Source organism: Pholis gunnellus, assembly GCF_910591455.1.
Source record: "Pholis gunnellus genome assembly, chromosome: 2".
Lineage (NCBI taxonomy): Eukaryota > Metazoa > Chordata > Actinopteri > Perciformes > Pholidae > Pholis > Pholis gunnellus.
Genome location: NC_136536.1, coordinates 20,037,108 through 20,049,819, shown reverse-complemented (window position 1 = coordinate 20,049,819; position 12,712 = coordinate 20,037,108). Strand labels below are relative to the sequence as shown.

The 12,712-nt window shown below is 43.8% G+C and overlaps 1 protein-coding gene across 7 annotated transcripts; it reads left to right on the top strand.

Moving 5' to 3' along the window:
* Positions 1-348: 348 nt before the first annotated feature.
* cdk11b (cyclin dependent kinase 11B) lies at positions 349-12,488 on the top strand. Of its 7 annotated transcripts, none has more exons than XM_079181747.1 (21): positions 349-369; positions 1,448-1,578; positions 1,676-1,699; positions 2,281-2,420; positions 2,693-2,820; positions 2,946-3,090; positions 3,655-3,791; positions 3,932-4,060; positions 4,491-4,592; positions 4,777-4,905; positions 4,998-5,072; positions 5,515-5,753; positions 5,853-5,943; positions 6,034-6,155; positions 6,251-6,356; positions 6,483-6,604; positions 7,919-8,026; positions 8,315-8,431; positions 9,457-9,605; positions 11,084-11,273; positions 11,864-12,488. In XM_079181747.1, exons 2-21 carry the CDS (start codon positions 1,468-1,470, stop codon positions 11,954-11,956), a joined length of 2,457 nt encoding a protein of 818 aa, XP_079037873.1. In that variant the 5' UTR covers positions 349-369; positions 1,448-1,467; the 3' UTR covers positions 11,957-12,488. The 7 variants fall into 7 exon arrangements, with proteins under 7 accessions (XP_079037873.1, XP_079037870.1, XP_079037869.1 ...); XM_079181744.1 differs by having other exon boundaries at positions 3,616-3,791; positions 4,494-4,592; XM_079181743.1 differs by having other exon boundaries at positions 3,616-3,791.
* Positions 12,489-12,712: the final 224 nt, after the last annotated feature.

The following is a 12,712-nucleotide window of genomic DNA, read 5'->3' as shown; positions in this document are numbered from 1 at the left end:
TCTTCAAAGCCACAGAAGAGGCCTCGGAAGTTCCTTTGATCATATACAGTCTATGAAGCTGACAAGGAGCAATGTATCTAACAAAGAGTAATTGAACTATTCCTCAATAACACCCATAAGTTTGATGAAGAGATTCTTTAAAACGAAGTGGAAAGTACACAGTATCACAAGGATACCTTTGCTTTGTGTTTTTATTACAGACTGCAGAAAAACTGATTTGTATATATTAAAACATAATGTTATGTTATATCATATCATATATAATAATATTACATTGAACGAAGTCATTGTTTCACGTCGGACGTTTTGCAGACGTTGCGCAGGCCTCAAGACTTCCGGTGTGCCATAATACCGCTGCGCATACATCAGGTTTGTTTAACCATTTCATCTGCTCGCTGGTTAATATCATCATTTTATGTACTTAGGCCTTTAAGTACAGATACGGACACAGTCATAGGTTATTTAGCGTACAGCTCTACCAGCTGTACTAACTACTCCCTTTAAAATCACGTAATTAGCTCCAGAAGTTGTTTAGCAACAGTCGACCATGCTAGTTTGACCTAGCTAACGTCGACTAGCTAATGTGTTAGTACCCAACCGCTGGACTCACTCAGCGGGTTCAACGTTATAAGTAATGAACTCATCTTCCATTTCGCTGAATGTGCGACCTTAATAGTACCTTTTATAAATCAATCATGACTGTATTGAGCCACATCTCTGAACTAGCGGGCTAACGTTATGTAGCTACGTCTCCTAGCATCTGGCCTGTTGACGTTGGCTACCTGCTAGCTAACTGGTGTGCTGCAACGTTTAGCTAGTAAATGTTAGCTTAACATAAATAACGGGATGCCTCGTGCTAAACTTGTGTCTAAATAATAGTATCATGATTATTCACACATGTATATGTCGTAAGCATGACCAGCGTCACGTTTGCAATAGAAGTGTTTGGAATTGGTCCACGCAATGCATTGTGGTCGGACAGCCCGGGGAACAACAGGCGAATAACCAGTAATAGAGTTGACGTTGGGTTAAAACCATTGCAACAAATATCAACCTTTAGTTGAAGTCCTTAATGTCACTATGTGGTTATTTGACAACTGCTGATTTCAAACGATGCCTCAAAATCTCACATCTTACCTTAAATCTGCGAAGTTTAAATTGTTCCTGTATTGGCCAACAGTGGGACAAGCTGCACCATTATAATCATTACAATTGACCAGTGGTTTCAATTTGACAGCCTGTGTTCAATAAATTAGAAATTCTAAACATTTTTATAAAAACAATGATCGACAAGTGGCAGCCGCTCCTCTGTCATGTCTCTATTATAACTGTATTGTTCCGATTTGTTTCAGATGAAGCTGAACTGAAATGACATCTAATAAACACACGTGTCCTTTGTGTGTGTGTGCGTGTGTGTGTGTGTGTGTGTGTGTGTGATGTGGAGCAGGCGGTGGAGAGTGGACGCTGATGGGGGACGAAAAGGAGACCTGGAAAGTAAAAACTCTTGACGAAATTCTACAGGAGAAAAAACGCAGAAGAGAATTAGAAGAGAAAACAGATCCCAAGCGCCAGAAAAATGTAAAGTATCCCACATTTAATGTAAAGCCCATGTGACCCCTACATGTTGATAAAGTGTTAAAGTGTCTAATCCTAGCCTCATTTTTATTTGTTGTAGAATTTTCCATTAAAACCCACCATGGTAAGTTTAAAAAGAAATGATTGGAAATGGCGATTGTGTAATAAATGACTACATATAGATTTTATTCTTGGTAATGTTATAATTCTAGTATCTATAAATATGTGTGATGTGTTTATATTTATTATTATTGGGTGCTTTTATATAAGAGTTGGATAATCCATTCTCTAGATGCTGTTTCAGAAGCTTCTTTCCAGCACATTGAAACGGTTCTAGTGGGAATGATGCATATTTTTTATGTATCAATATATATTTTTTTAAAGAAATTGAATACTGGTGGCTACATTCCAAATAGGCTGGTAGTTGTATTCACTTTCTTATTTCTCATTTTTTAATAAATGTGTTTATTGGGCAGTTGGGGAAAAAGCAGTTATGAGAAATACAATATACACACATTTGTTTTCTATTTTCAAAAGTAAATGAAACCGTCTCATTGCCCACCTTTATGCCCTCTTAGGTCTTTTATCCCACAACACAATTTAAACCTGTAGTATGCCTCATTTATTACTCTGAATTGGCTGAGGACATTTTAATGATGCCTCCCGCACTTTAACCACATATTCTGCTCTTCTTGTCTTGCACAGTCCACACAGGGCCTTGTTCCACAGGCGGATGATCGGGAAGCCAAACGAGATACTCCGGAGGAAGGAGAACTACGGGATCAAAAGATGGAAATAACAATTCGTAATTCCCCGTACACGCGGGAGGACTCAACAGAGGACAGGTATTTGCAACTGTAAGAAACCAACATGAGTGTATTTCTATGGTGGCAGTAGTGTACATGTAATACTTAAGGATTCAAGGATCATTTATTGTCATCATGCAACACAGGGATGTACAAAGAAATGCAGTTGTAGCCCATTTGCAACACAAGAAAAACATGACAACTAAACAAAAAACACCAAAGTATGTATGTCATGGTTTAAAAATGATGTGCAACAACACAGTGCTGTTGACTCTTTAGAGACTCACAATGTGTCCTTCACATTTCTACAGGGGCGAGGAAGACGAATCATTGGCCATCAAGCCTCCACAGCAAATAGCAAGAAAAGACAAGTCTCACCACAGAAAGGAGGAGAAGAGAAAAGACAAGCGACGCCATCGCAGTACCTCTGCAGAAGGAGGTGTGGAAGTGCTGCTAAATAACATAAACACAAGCATGTGTTATAGCTGAACACAACATTTTTGGAGCTATTTTATTTCATTTTTTGAAGGATCTGCCTCCACTTATGGCTTTTTACTTCTACAGCAGTGAAACAAGTACGACCCAAAGACAAAGAAAAAGAGCGAGAGAACGATCGCAGGAAGCGTCAGTGGGAGGAGGACAAGGCCCGGAGAGACTGGGAGAGGCAGAAACGAAGAGAGCAGGCCAGAGCTCATTCACGCAGAGAAAGGTGAGCGCCAGCCCTGGAAGAGTACCACATATCAGATTATCTAATGCACAGAAAACTGGAGTTTAATCAGTATACATGTTTTTAAATGCCTGTTTAGTTATAGTAAGTATTCAACTTGCCAGTATGTTAAAGCCGTTGAGCAACATGAAATCAATCTAAATGTCTTTTTCTTTCAAATCTATAGCTTCTGTGCTCTAGTTGTAAATGTGATGTACAAAGTATCTGAAGTGACACGACAGTAATTGTTAAAAAATACTTCTCTCTCACGTTCAGGTGGTAGGATTGTAGGTGTGTTTTTCTTTTGTAAGCAATTTAAGTCGAGTCTATGTAAACAATGCAGCCTCAGGTGGAACTCAACAACAGTTTGGGTTATGTTATTGTATTAATCATTGAGTACAGCTGTGACGATGACAAAGCAATGCTGCAGCCACAAACTAACTGTATGTTTGAGTAAGATGCGCTTTATCAACCCAGACTCAAAATTAACAAACATTGACGAGATTGGGCTTTTGGTTGTCTGGACAGACCCCGATTGGATTCTCCTGGGTTTTTTTTGGACCACAGGGACCGGCTGGAACAGCAGGAGCGCCAGCGCGAGCGCGACAGAAAGCTGCGCGAACAGCAGAAAGAGCAACGCGAGCTGAAGGAGCGGGAGAGGAGGGCCGAGGAGCGACGCAAAGAGAGAGGCGGTCGGCGAGAAGGTCAGTGCATGAACACGAACGCCCGCTGGACAAGAGGCGCGTCTTTTCATCTCGGAAGGAGCCAGGCTAGCACCTTCAGTCTTTATGCTAAGCTAGGCTAAACTGCAGCATTGATGAATAAGAGACTTTCCTGTCCACAGTGCCGTCTCACCATCGGATGCTACCGGATGAGTACGGTGACAAGCCAAAACAAAGTCTCAGCCACAGCCGGAGTCCCACCCGCATTCCCCGGGACAGATCTGAACTCAGCGAACCACGGAAGAGTGCACGTGAGTTTATACATTTGATTAGAATTTCACAGTTTCTTTTATTTTTTTATTCTTTTATACAGTTATTTGAGTTTATTATATTTATGCTCAACTGTGCACTCTTGTAACGTTTCAGCCAGCACCGTCTTTATATCAGTTTTACTACATGATTATAGTGGCCAAACTAATTGGTTATAACAATATTCCTGCGATATCTAGAGAAAATTTGACCTTTTGTTTATTCTGAGCTTTGTCTCTTTTTTGGGCAAATGAAGAACACTTAAAATACGATTGTTGGCAGGTGGAGAGAGAGAGTCTGTAAGCATAATGGCGCAGGATTATTTGTGTATTAACATGATATCAATATTACATTTTTTAAATATAGTTATCGTCAATATCTGTGTGTTGCAAACCCTCGAGTTTCAGCATAACTCCCACTGCGTTTTGTCAGCAGCGTCGAAGGAGGAGAAGCCCGAGGGCAAAGACCTGCTCGCAGACCTCCAGGACATCAGTGACAGCGAGAGGAAGACCAGCTCAGGAGGATCCTCCGTCGGTAAAGGCTTATATTATATTATAACAATACATGACCATTATGCAATGAAGTCGCAGTACTCGGGTTGTCCAATCGCTCTGTCATTGTAAATGGGAAGGCCTGACTTCTGTTGTAGGACATTTTCAGTGTTAGTTAAATCGCTTCCAAATATTTTTTTCTCTTGTATCTTACTCACCTTGTCTAGCATCGGGATCAGGCTCAGGCTCAGATGATGAAGATGATGACGATGAAGAGGAGTCCAGCAGCCAGACCGAGGGTGAAGAAGAGGAAGGGGAGTCTGTTTCGGGCTCGGGACGGTCCGAGCAGAGTGCAGGTAAAACTGTCAAACAAAACGGACTAATGCTGCTGAGTCGGGTCCGGTTACACAGCGTCACGGGTTTAACACGGTGGCTTCCGCCCTTTCAGAGGACGTGAGCGAGGACGAGCAGTCAGCGGAAGACTTTGAAGACGAGAGAGAAAATGGGAATCACATACCTGCCGGTAGGTAAACATGTCGCCTGTGATTTCTGTCAAGGGACTGTTTCTAATTCTAGGATGTTACTGAACCTTTTAAAGTCCTCTAAAGGCATAGTTATTCTCATGACTCAAATGACGTGCAGCGCCACTAAATTGTAATTATTTGCTTTGAGTGTTGTTAAAACCTTTTTATGTAAACAGTTTATGTCTGGAAACCCTTTTAGAAGGAAGAGTTGTGTGGCCAGTGGGGGAGGGATAGTTACAGCTTGGCTTTGTCTGCTAAATATTTGGAAGTTCATTTCTAATTCTTCTCTTGGACGTTAATAAAATGCCCTCCCAGGATTCATCTCTGCAGGGTTCTTAAAGGCGCAGTCTCTGATCCAAGTATAGATCCTATGAAGTAGTTTCTTTTTCATGCTATAAGTGTTGCTGAAGTTTTGACAAGATTTCCCACTTGGCCTCGCAGTGCCGGAGTCCCGCTTCGATCACGACTCCGAGGAGAGCGGTGAGGACATGGAGGAGGAAGAGGAGGAGGAGGAGGAAGAGGAGCACGAGGAGGATGACGCAGGAGAGGGTGACCCCACGCCTCACTCTCAAACTCACTCTCGCTCCCCCACCCCCGAAGAGAACTACATCCCAGATTCCCCTCCAATCTCCCCCGTGGAGCTGAAGAAGGAGCTGCCCAAGTATCTGCCTGCGTTACAGGTCGGTACCAACATGCACGCACGTGTTACATGTAATCATGTAATGCAGGTCATCAGCATGTTAGAGGTCTTCAATTACATTGTGTGTTGTTTTGTTCAGGGTTGTCGCAGTGTTGAGGAGTTCCAGTGCCTGAACCGGATAGAAGAGGGAACCTACGGCGTGGTGTACAGGGCCAAGGACAAAAAGACGGGTATGAAAAGAAAACACGGAGGTCCATTCGCTCTCTGCGTTCTCACACGTGTTTCTTGGTGAAACAATGAATGCGGCCTCCTGTTTGCAGATGAAATTGTGGCCTTGAAAAGGTTGAAGATGGAGAAGGAGAAGGAGGGCTTCCCCATCACGTCTTTAAGAGAAATCAACACGATCCTGAAAGCTCAGCACCCAAACATCGTCACAGTGAGGGTGAGAGAACTCGAACGTTACTAATTTAGGTATTAACTCTGTTATCGTTATGTGTTGCAGCGAAATCTAACCTTTCGCATTTACTCTAATATTAGGAAATAGTTGTTGGAAGTAATATGGACAAGATCTACATCGTGATGAACTACGTGGAACATGACCTGAAGAGTCTGATGGAAACCATGAAGCAGCCCTTCCTGCCAGGTAAAGAATTTTACCTGGTTCAGAATGGTCCACTGCCTTTTTATGTTGTTTTCCTTTGTGCATAGCTTGGGCTTTAAATCCTGTGCCTCACAGCAGCTCTGTTAAAGCGCGACGCCTCTCTTTCAGGCGAAGTGAAGACTCTGATGATCCAGCTGCTGCGAGGTGTCCGACATCTCCACGACAACTGGATCCTCCATCGCGACCTAAAGACGTCCAACCTGCTGCTGAGCCACAAGGGTATCCTGAAGGTACAGCATCGCACTGTGGTTCTCACTCGGGGCCCTGCAAACTCAACGGGCTCGCTAGTTACTTGTTACTTTGCCAACAACTACCGTCTCTGGGCTCTGTGGAGGTCGCTCAGAGAGTCCACAGCCAGTAGAAATAGTTTTTCCACCATCACAATTATTTCTTTTTCTTTTCCTTTTCAAACATTAAGGTTCGTCAGGGACTAGTTGGTCTGCTAGATATTATCATATGCCCACACACTCCTGCTTTTGATTGAAAGTTGAAAATGTACATAGCTCCGGGAGTGGATGACTGACTTTCTGGGAAATGTAGATAATCATTAATTATAAGTACATGAGGCAGATGAAGTTGGTTGGGTTGGAATGCAGGAAACATCCCAGATTACAGTATTACACCAATGCCTGTTGAATGATTCTGGATATTGGACACAGACTCTACTCATTACGGGCCACTCGTGAATACAGTGGTCACATTTTATGACAGGAGATTTAGAATATAGCAGATGGTGTGAACAATGTGGTGAAACTGTGTCAGATTTATTTCTCTTTCAGTGATCTTTGTGATTGAGACGAGTCGAATTTATAAATGAGGAAGTTCACAATTGTTTCCATTATCTTGTGTTCTTAGTCCCGCAGTGTCAGATTGATGTTAAACTCAAAGTGAAAGCATGATTTACAATATAACTAAGCTAAACCACTTTCACGCGAATGGCAAACACAGGTTTTGCCTTTGGTGTGACAGGCCATGAGTATCAGGAGTATGTCACCTGTAAATTGAGACGGTGTAAATCCCTAGAATGTGACTTCATTATATATTATCCAAAAAATGTATGGAAAGAAAAAAGCCTAACCCGTACATAAATGAAATGTATCTTTTCTAATTCAAAATGCGTCTTTATTTTATACAGAAACTCTTGAAAAAGCCTCTTTCAATCCATCTTTCTCCCGAGCGAGCAGCAATACAACACAGCTACACAAACTGCGCCTGATTACTAAAAGTCAATTGGAGCATGAATTTTTGGCAAAATGAACGGAGAGTCCGTGTGTAAATAAACAAGGTTTATACAGACCTTTTGTCAGGTTGAGTTTTATGGAAGCTGACAATAGAAAATATGAATCACACTGCATCTTGTAGTTTTTTATTCCAATGAGACATTGCAGTACCATAATGCACCGGGGTTTATGGTCATCTGATCTCCTATGAGACGTCAGAGGATCATGAAATGGGCACTAATGGATGAATCTTATTCATGCTGAGTCTTTTACCCAAAGTGAATTCTACCGGTGTTGATGTGAGCTCACTGTCCCGTGCTGTAGATTGGCGACTTCGGTTTGGCCCGGGAGTACGGTTCCCCCCTGAAGCCCTACACCCCTGTAGTGGTGACCCTGTGGTACCGATCACCAGAGCTGCTGCTCGGAGCCAAGGTGAGAATCCCCCTTCACCCTACTTCCACATGAAAACACCCATGCAATAAGTACAAATATTAAGGCCATGTACTTTGGTTACGCCGTCCTGATTGATTTGGTTTACCAAAAGATGTATTTCCAAGTGAGGTGTAGTTTTTAAGATACCAAATACCACTGCAACACGAACCATCAGAGCAAATCCACTTTTCACACACACACGTTGGGCTCCGACGTAGAAACGTGCCAGGCAGACTGTCTACTTTGTGTTTCTGCGGACTGCCACTATGTTTGCTCTTCTCTCCACAGGAGTACTCCACAGCTGTGGACATGTGGTCCGTGGGCTGCATATTTGGCGAGCTCCTCACCCAGAAACCTCTTTTCCCTGGAAAATCTGAAATCGACCAAATTAACAAGGTTTTTAAGGTAAATGCCTTCGTTTTCCCCTGTAAAACGGAGTAAATCCTCACCGTAAAGGGTAAAGCCCTTTGGTTTAGAGGCTGTAAATCTTTTGAGTGTGCCGTCTGTCAGAGGAGGTCAGCGTAGAAGACCTGTAGTGCACCACAGGGTGGAGCTGTTGGTAGACGTTAACTCAACTCATGGAGTTCGTATCAAACTGAGAAGATAACTAGATAGAGTTGTTTTTTTATAGTAGGGGAGGGAGTCCTGCCGAACCGTGCCGTGAACGGCAGCGAGCGGTCACGCTGCTCTGGCACAGTGCGATTGTTTTTCCACTGCACAGCACAGCACAGCAAGGTAAAGCTGTTTACAGCTCTTTAAGGCTGTGGCTGTTTGTACTTTCCCCCCCTGCAATGATATAAACCCACCAAATAGAGCAGTAAATGTCCATGTATGGTTAATTAGACCTGTTGTCCTTAAAGAGCAGCGCTGCTTTATAACTATAAAAGCAACCCGCCTGCTACCAAGTGGAAAACCTTTATTGTGAAGCTGCAACAGTAGGAGGTTTGTGTGCATCAGCAGTAACGCTCTGACAGCTTTTGAAAGCAATCTGGAAACAGTAAAAAAACAAAAAGGCTGTTGTGAAAGTATAAACAGGCGTGAAATTAAACTCCAGAGCACAGAGATTCAGGGAAGAGCAACAAAGGAACTGAGATCAGAAAACAAAGAGACTTTCTCTCTGGTTCTCCAGCACAGACGCACGAGTTTAGACGCTGAGGACACAGCTGAGGGGAGGAGACGCTAACGGGCCGGCCCTGCTTATGATCTGCTTACAGCATGACGGCCTCGGGGACTGATGTCATTCAGGCCTCCCAAGTCATCCTACACTCTTTACCAGTGCTGAATTGAAGTATTGAAATGCACTTAGGACTGGTTTATTGCCATGTCTGTGGTCGATGAATACTCTTGCCAAAGTGGAAATATCTCATATCCATCTCTCCTTGCACTAACAATATGCCGTCTGCTGACTTGTGTGTGTGTGTTGTCTGCAGGATCTGGGGTCACCCAGCGAGAAGATCTGGCCCGGCTACAGCGAGCTGCCCGCTGTGAAGAAGATGACTTTCACAGAGTATCCCTACAACCACCTGCGAAAACGCTTCGGAGCGCTGCTCTCAGATCAAGGCTTTGACCTCATGAACAAGTAGGATTCTTGAGGGCTGCCTCATTCCGACACACAAGACACCACATTGCACCTCACACACACACGCACACACGCTGCACCGGGTCCTCGCTACACTGCCGTCCAACTGCTTTCTGTCCGTGTCTGTGACCGTGTGGCTTTATGGATCACGGTGTGTTCTTGACAAACCACCACAGCTCTTGCGGCCCGATGAGTACACAATAGCGTATCGTGTTATTTTCCATCCATTATGGTTATAACGTAGACCAATATCAATAAAAAGGCAAATATCAACCACTCGTATCCCGAACAATCGGAATGAATCCTACAGTGGACACTTGGATGAACCCTTTGTTGCCCGGTCAAGTTCTGTTACTCTTTCCAGCTGTTATGAGTCAGTCAGCACATTTCTGGCAAGCTGCCTTAAAACATGACAACGGTAGCGGACGAGTAATTCATCAACTTGGCTAAGCAACAGTCCCGTTTCACACGCACTCACCACGGCGAGGCTCCACACTACAGGAAGATGTTTAATAACACCTTTTTAATACGGAGAATCATTTTTCACACACAGAGTGGTGGGTTCGTGATTCTTTTTTTTGCACATTCCGTAGAGCAGCATTGTTTAGCAACGAGCAGAGACGAGCTTTTCAGCTCTCCCGTAAGACCTTCACCCACTCAGAGAGACTTCTGCCCGCACCTGTAAATGAAAACCGAACCGCCCGGTTACCCAACAGCTGCAGAGGACGGCAACAGCGTGTCCAGCGTGGAGCGATCACGGTTCAGTGGAAGGTTGGCCCGCGTCCAGCACAGCTGCAAAACCTCCAGCTGTCAGAAGACTCACGAGGCGTTTACACAGGGACGGATTCATACCTCGGGGGGGGTCAACACGTAGAGGAGTGCTGTTTGAAAGGAAGTTAAGAGGTGTTGTTCTGCAGGTAGACATCACAGAGCGGTTTGAAATATCACACCTCCCTGTGTGGGGGACGTGTTTGAGGAACGGGGGCCTTTGGTGTCCTGAGTTTGCTTTATTTACTACTTCAAAGTGTAGGAAGTGAGAGTCAGAGATTCCGTCCACATAAAATACAAAGACAATGTGCTCAGTAAAACCTTTTCACGCCGGTGTTCCCAAGATTCTGATCTGGCACTTTCTGTAGAAGGCCAATTATCACAATTGAGCGGCTCCCCATTGTGCTGTGTTGATCCTGTCATAACCAATTAGGACTCCTCACACAAACCCAGTGGCCCCTCGTGTCCGGCCTGCACCTTGTGTCCAGATTGTCAGTTAGTTGAGTTAATACAGCCGATATTAAAAGTTATTTTAGAGTGGGGATTCCTACACATGGGACAAATAAAGTTTTACCATTTTGCACTACACACAGACTTTTCTGTGTAAGGAATAAAAGTCCACACCACAGTGTCAGCTGCCTGTTACCTGTGCTTCTGTATGAAGTGCATTAGCTTCTCCATAGTAACGCGAGCGTCAACTGTTTTTCCAGATTCCTCACCTACTGCCCCAGTAAGAGGATTCTATCAGACGAGGGGCTGAAGCACGAGTACTTCCGCGAGACGCCGCTGCCCATCGACCCGTCCATGTTCCCCACCTGGCCGGCCAAGAGTGAGCAGCAGAGGGTGAAGAGAGGCACCAGTCCTCGTCCACCCGAAGGAGGACTGGGCTACAGTCAACTGGTAAGGACATTAGGCTCCACTTTCTCCATTACACACGGCTACCAGGCTTTCCGAACGCCGTCCATGTTAAATAGATTACAGACCTACAGGCTTCTGCTTTGTGTCCGGGTATTTCCTCCTCGTGTTTTCCATGATGAGCGTCCTTTAGGCCATAATTTCTTCAGCAGTGGTCCTACCCACCCAGAAGCTTCAGGCTGATACTGATGCGTTTCAATATAAGATGAATATTTGCCTTTTGTCTTCACAATAGATTAGACCGTTTCATGCAAGAAGTTATACGGTGTTTATCACTGCTATTTCCTTTTGGAAAAGCTTGTGAAAACAAACTTTGGTACATTAAAACTCTATAAAATAACTATAAAAATATGAATTCTAAACATGTTAATGCATACTTGTTTGGAATACAATCAATAGGTCTCAGAATGATTCAGGTTGAGGTTTTTCTCAAAGGGAACCAGTGTTGTGTTGATCAGTTCTATAATAAATGAAGTGAAATGATGTAAGAAATGAAACAGCAGGACATCAGAAGAGTAATGAAACTGACTGCGGTCATAAACCGTGAGTTAACTTTGTTTCCATAATCTCCTCAGGGCGATGACGACCTCAAAGACACGGGCTTCCACCTGACAACCAGCAACCAGGGAGTGTCTGCAGTCGGTCCAGGATTCAGCCTCAAATTCTGAGCCCAAAACTCTGCAGGACACCTGGCTGTCCAGCTGAGGAAGCAAGAGCGAAGAGATCTGGGACTTGTTGTTCTTTCGGAGTTGGGACAGTGTCACTGGTAGACAGCTATGAAGCAGATAAATATCTGAACATTTGCAACTGTTACCAAATAGTCAGGACTGTCTCACAGCAAAGACTGGTGGCTCAAGCATGTTGAATCTTCCGAATTCTTCGCTCGACTTTTTTCGGCTTCTCAAACCATTTTTTTAAATGTGTCCATTCTAGCTCTTAAAAAGGAGACGCGACCATACATCTGTTAGACGTTTAGCTCTCATCTTTGACTTTTGTTTTATTTTCCCTTTTTATATTTCATGAGAGAGGAGCAGATTTTCTAAATGGTTGGTATTTCCTGGCTGCCTGAGCTACTGTATAATAATGCAGCGTTGGCTGTGTTTTCCATCCAGCATTATGCTCGAAATTGACTTAGGACTGTCGGTGTCACTTGATGGCAGCGGGACGATGTTTTTGCAAGAAATAAAGTTTGAAACTTTGTTTTGTCTACCGTCTTCACTATATTTATAAACTCTGTCCAAGTTATGCAAACACAGCCGCACACTGCCAGGAGAGAGAAAAATGAAGGGAAGTCGAGCCTAAAAAAAAAAATAAAAAAAATCCAGCCTTGAACCCAACTTGGTAGTCGCTGTCCAAAAGTGATGTCATTCTTTGCACTGCACACTTTGTCTCAGTACTTTGTTCTTTCAGGGGGAAAGAGGCCC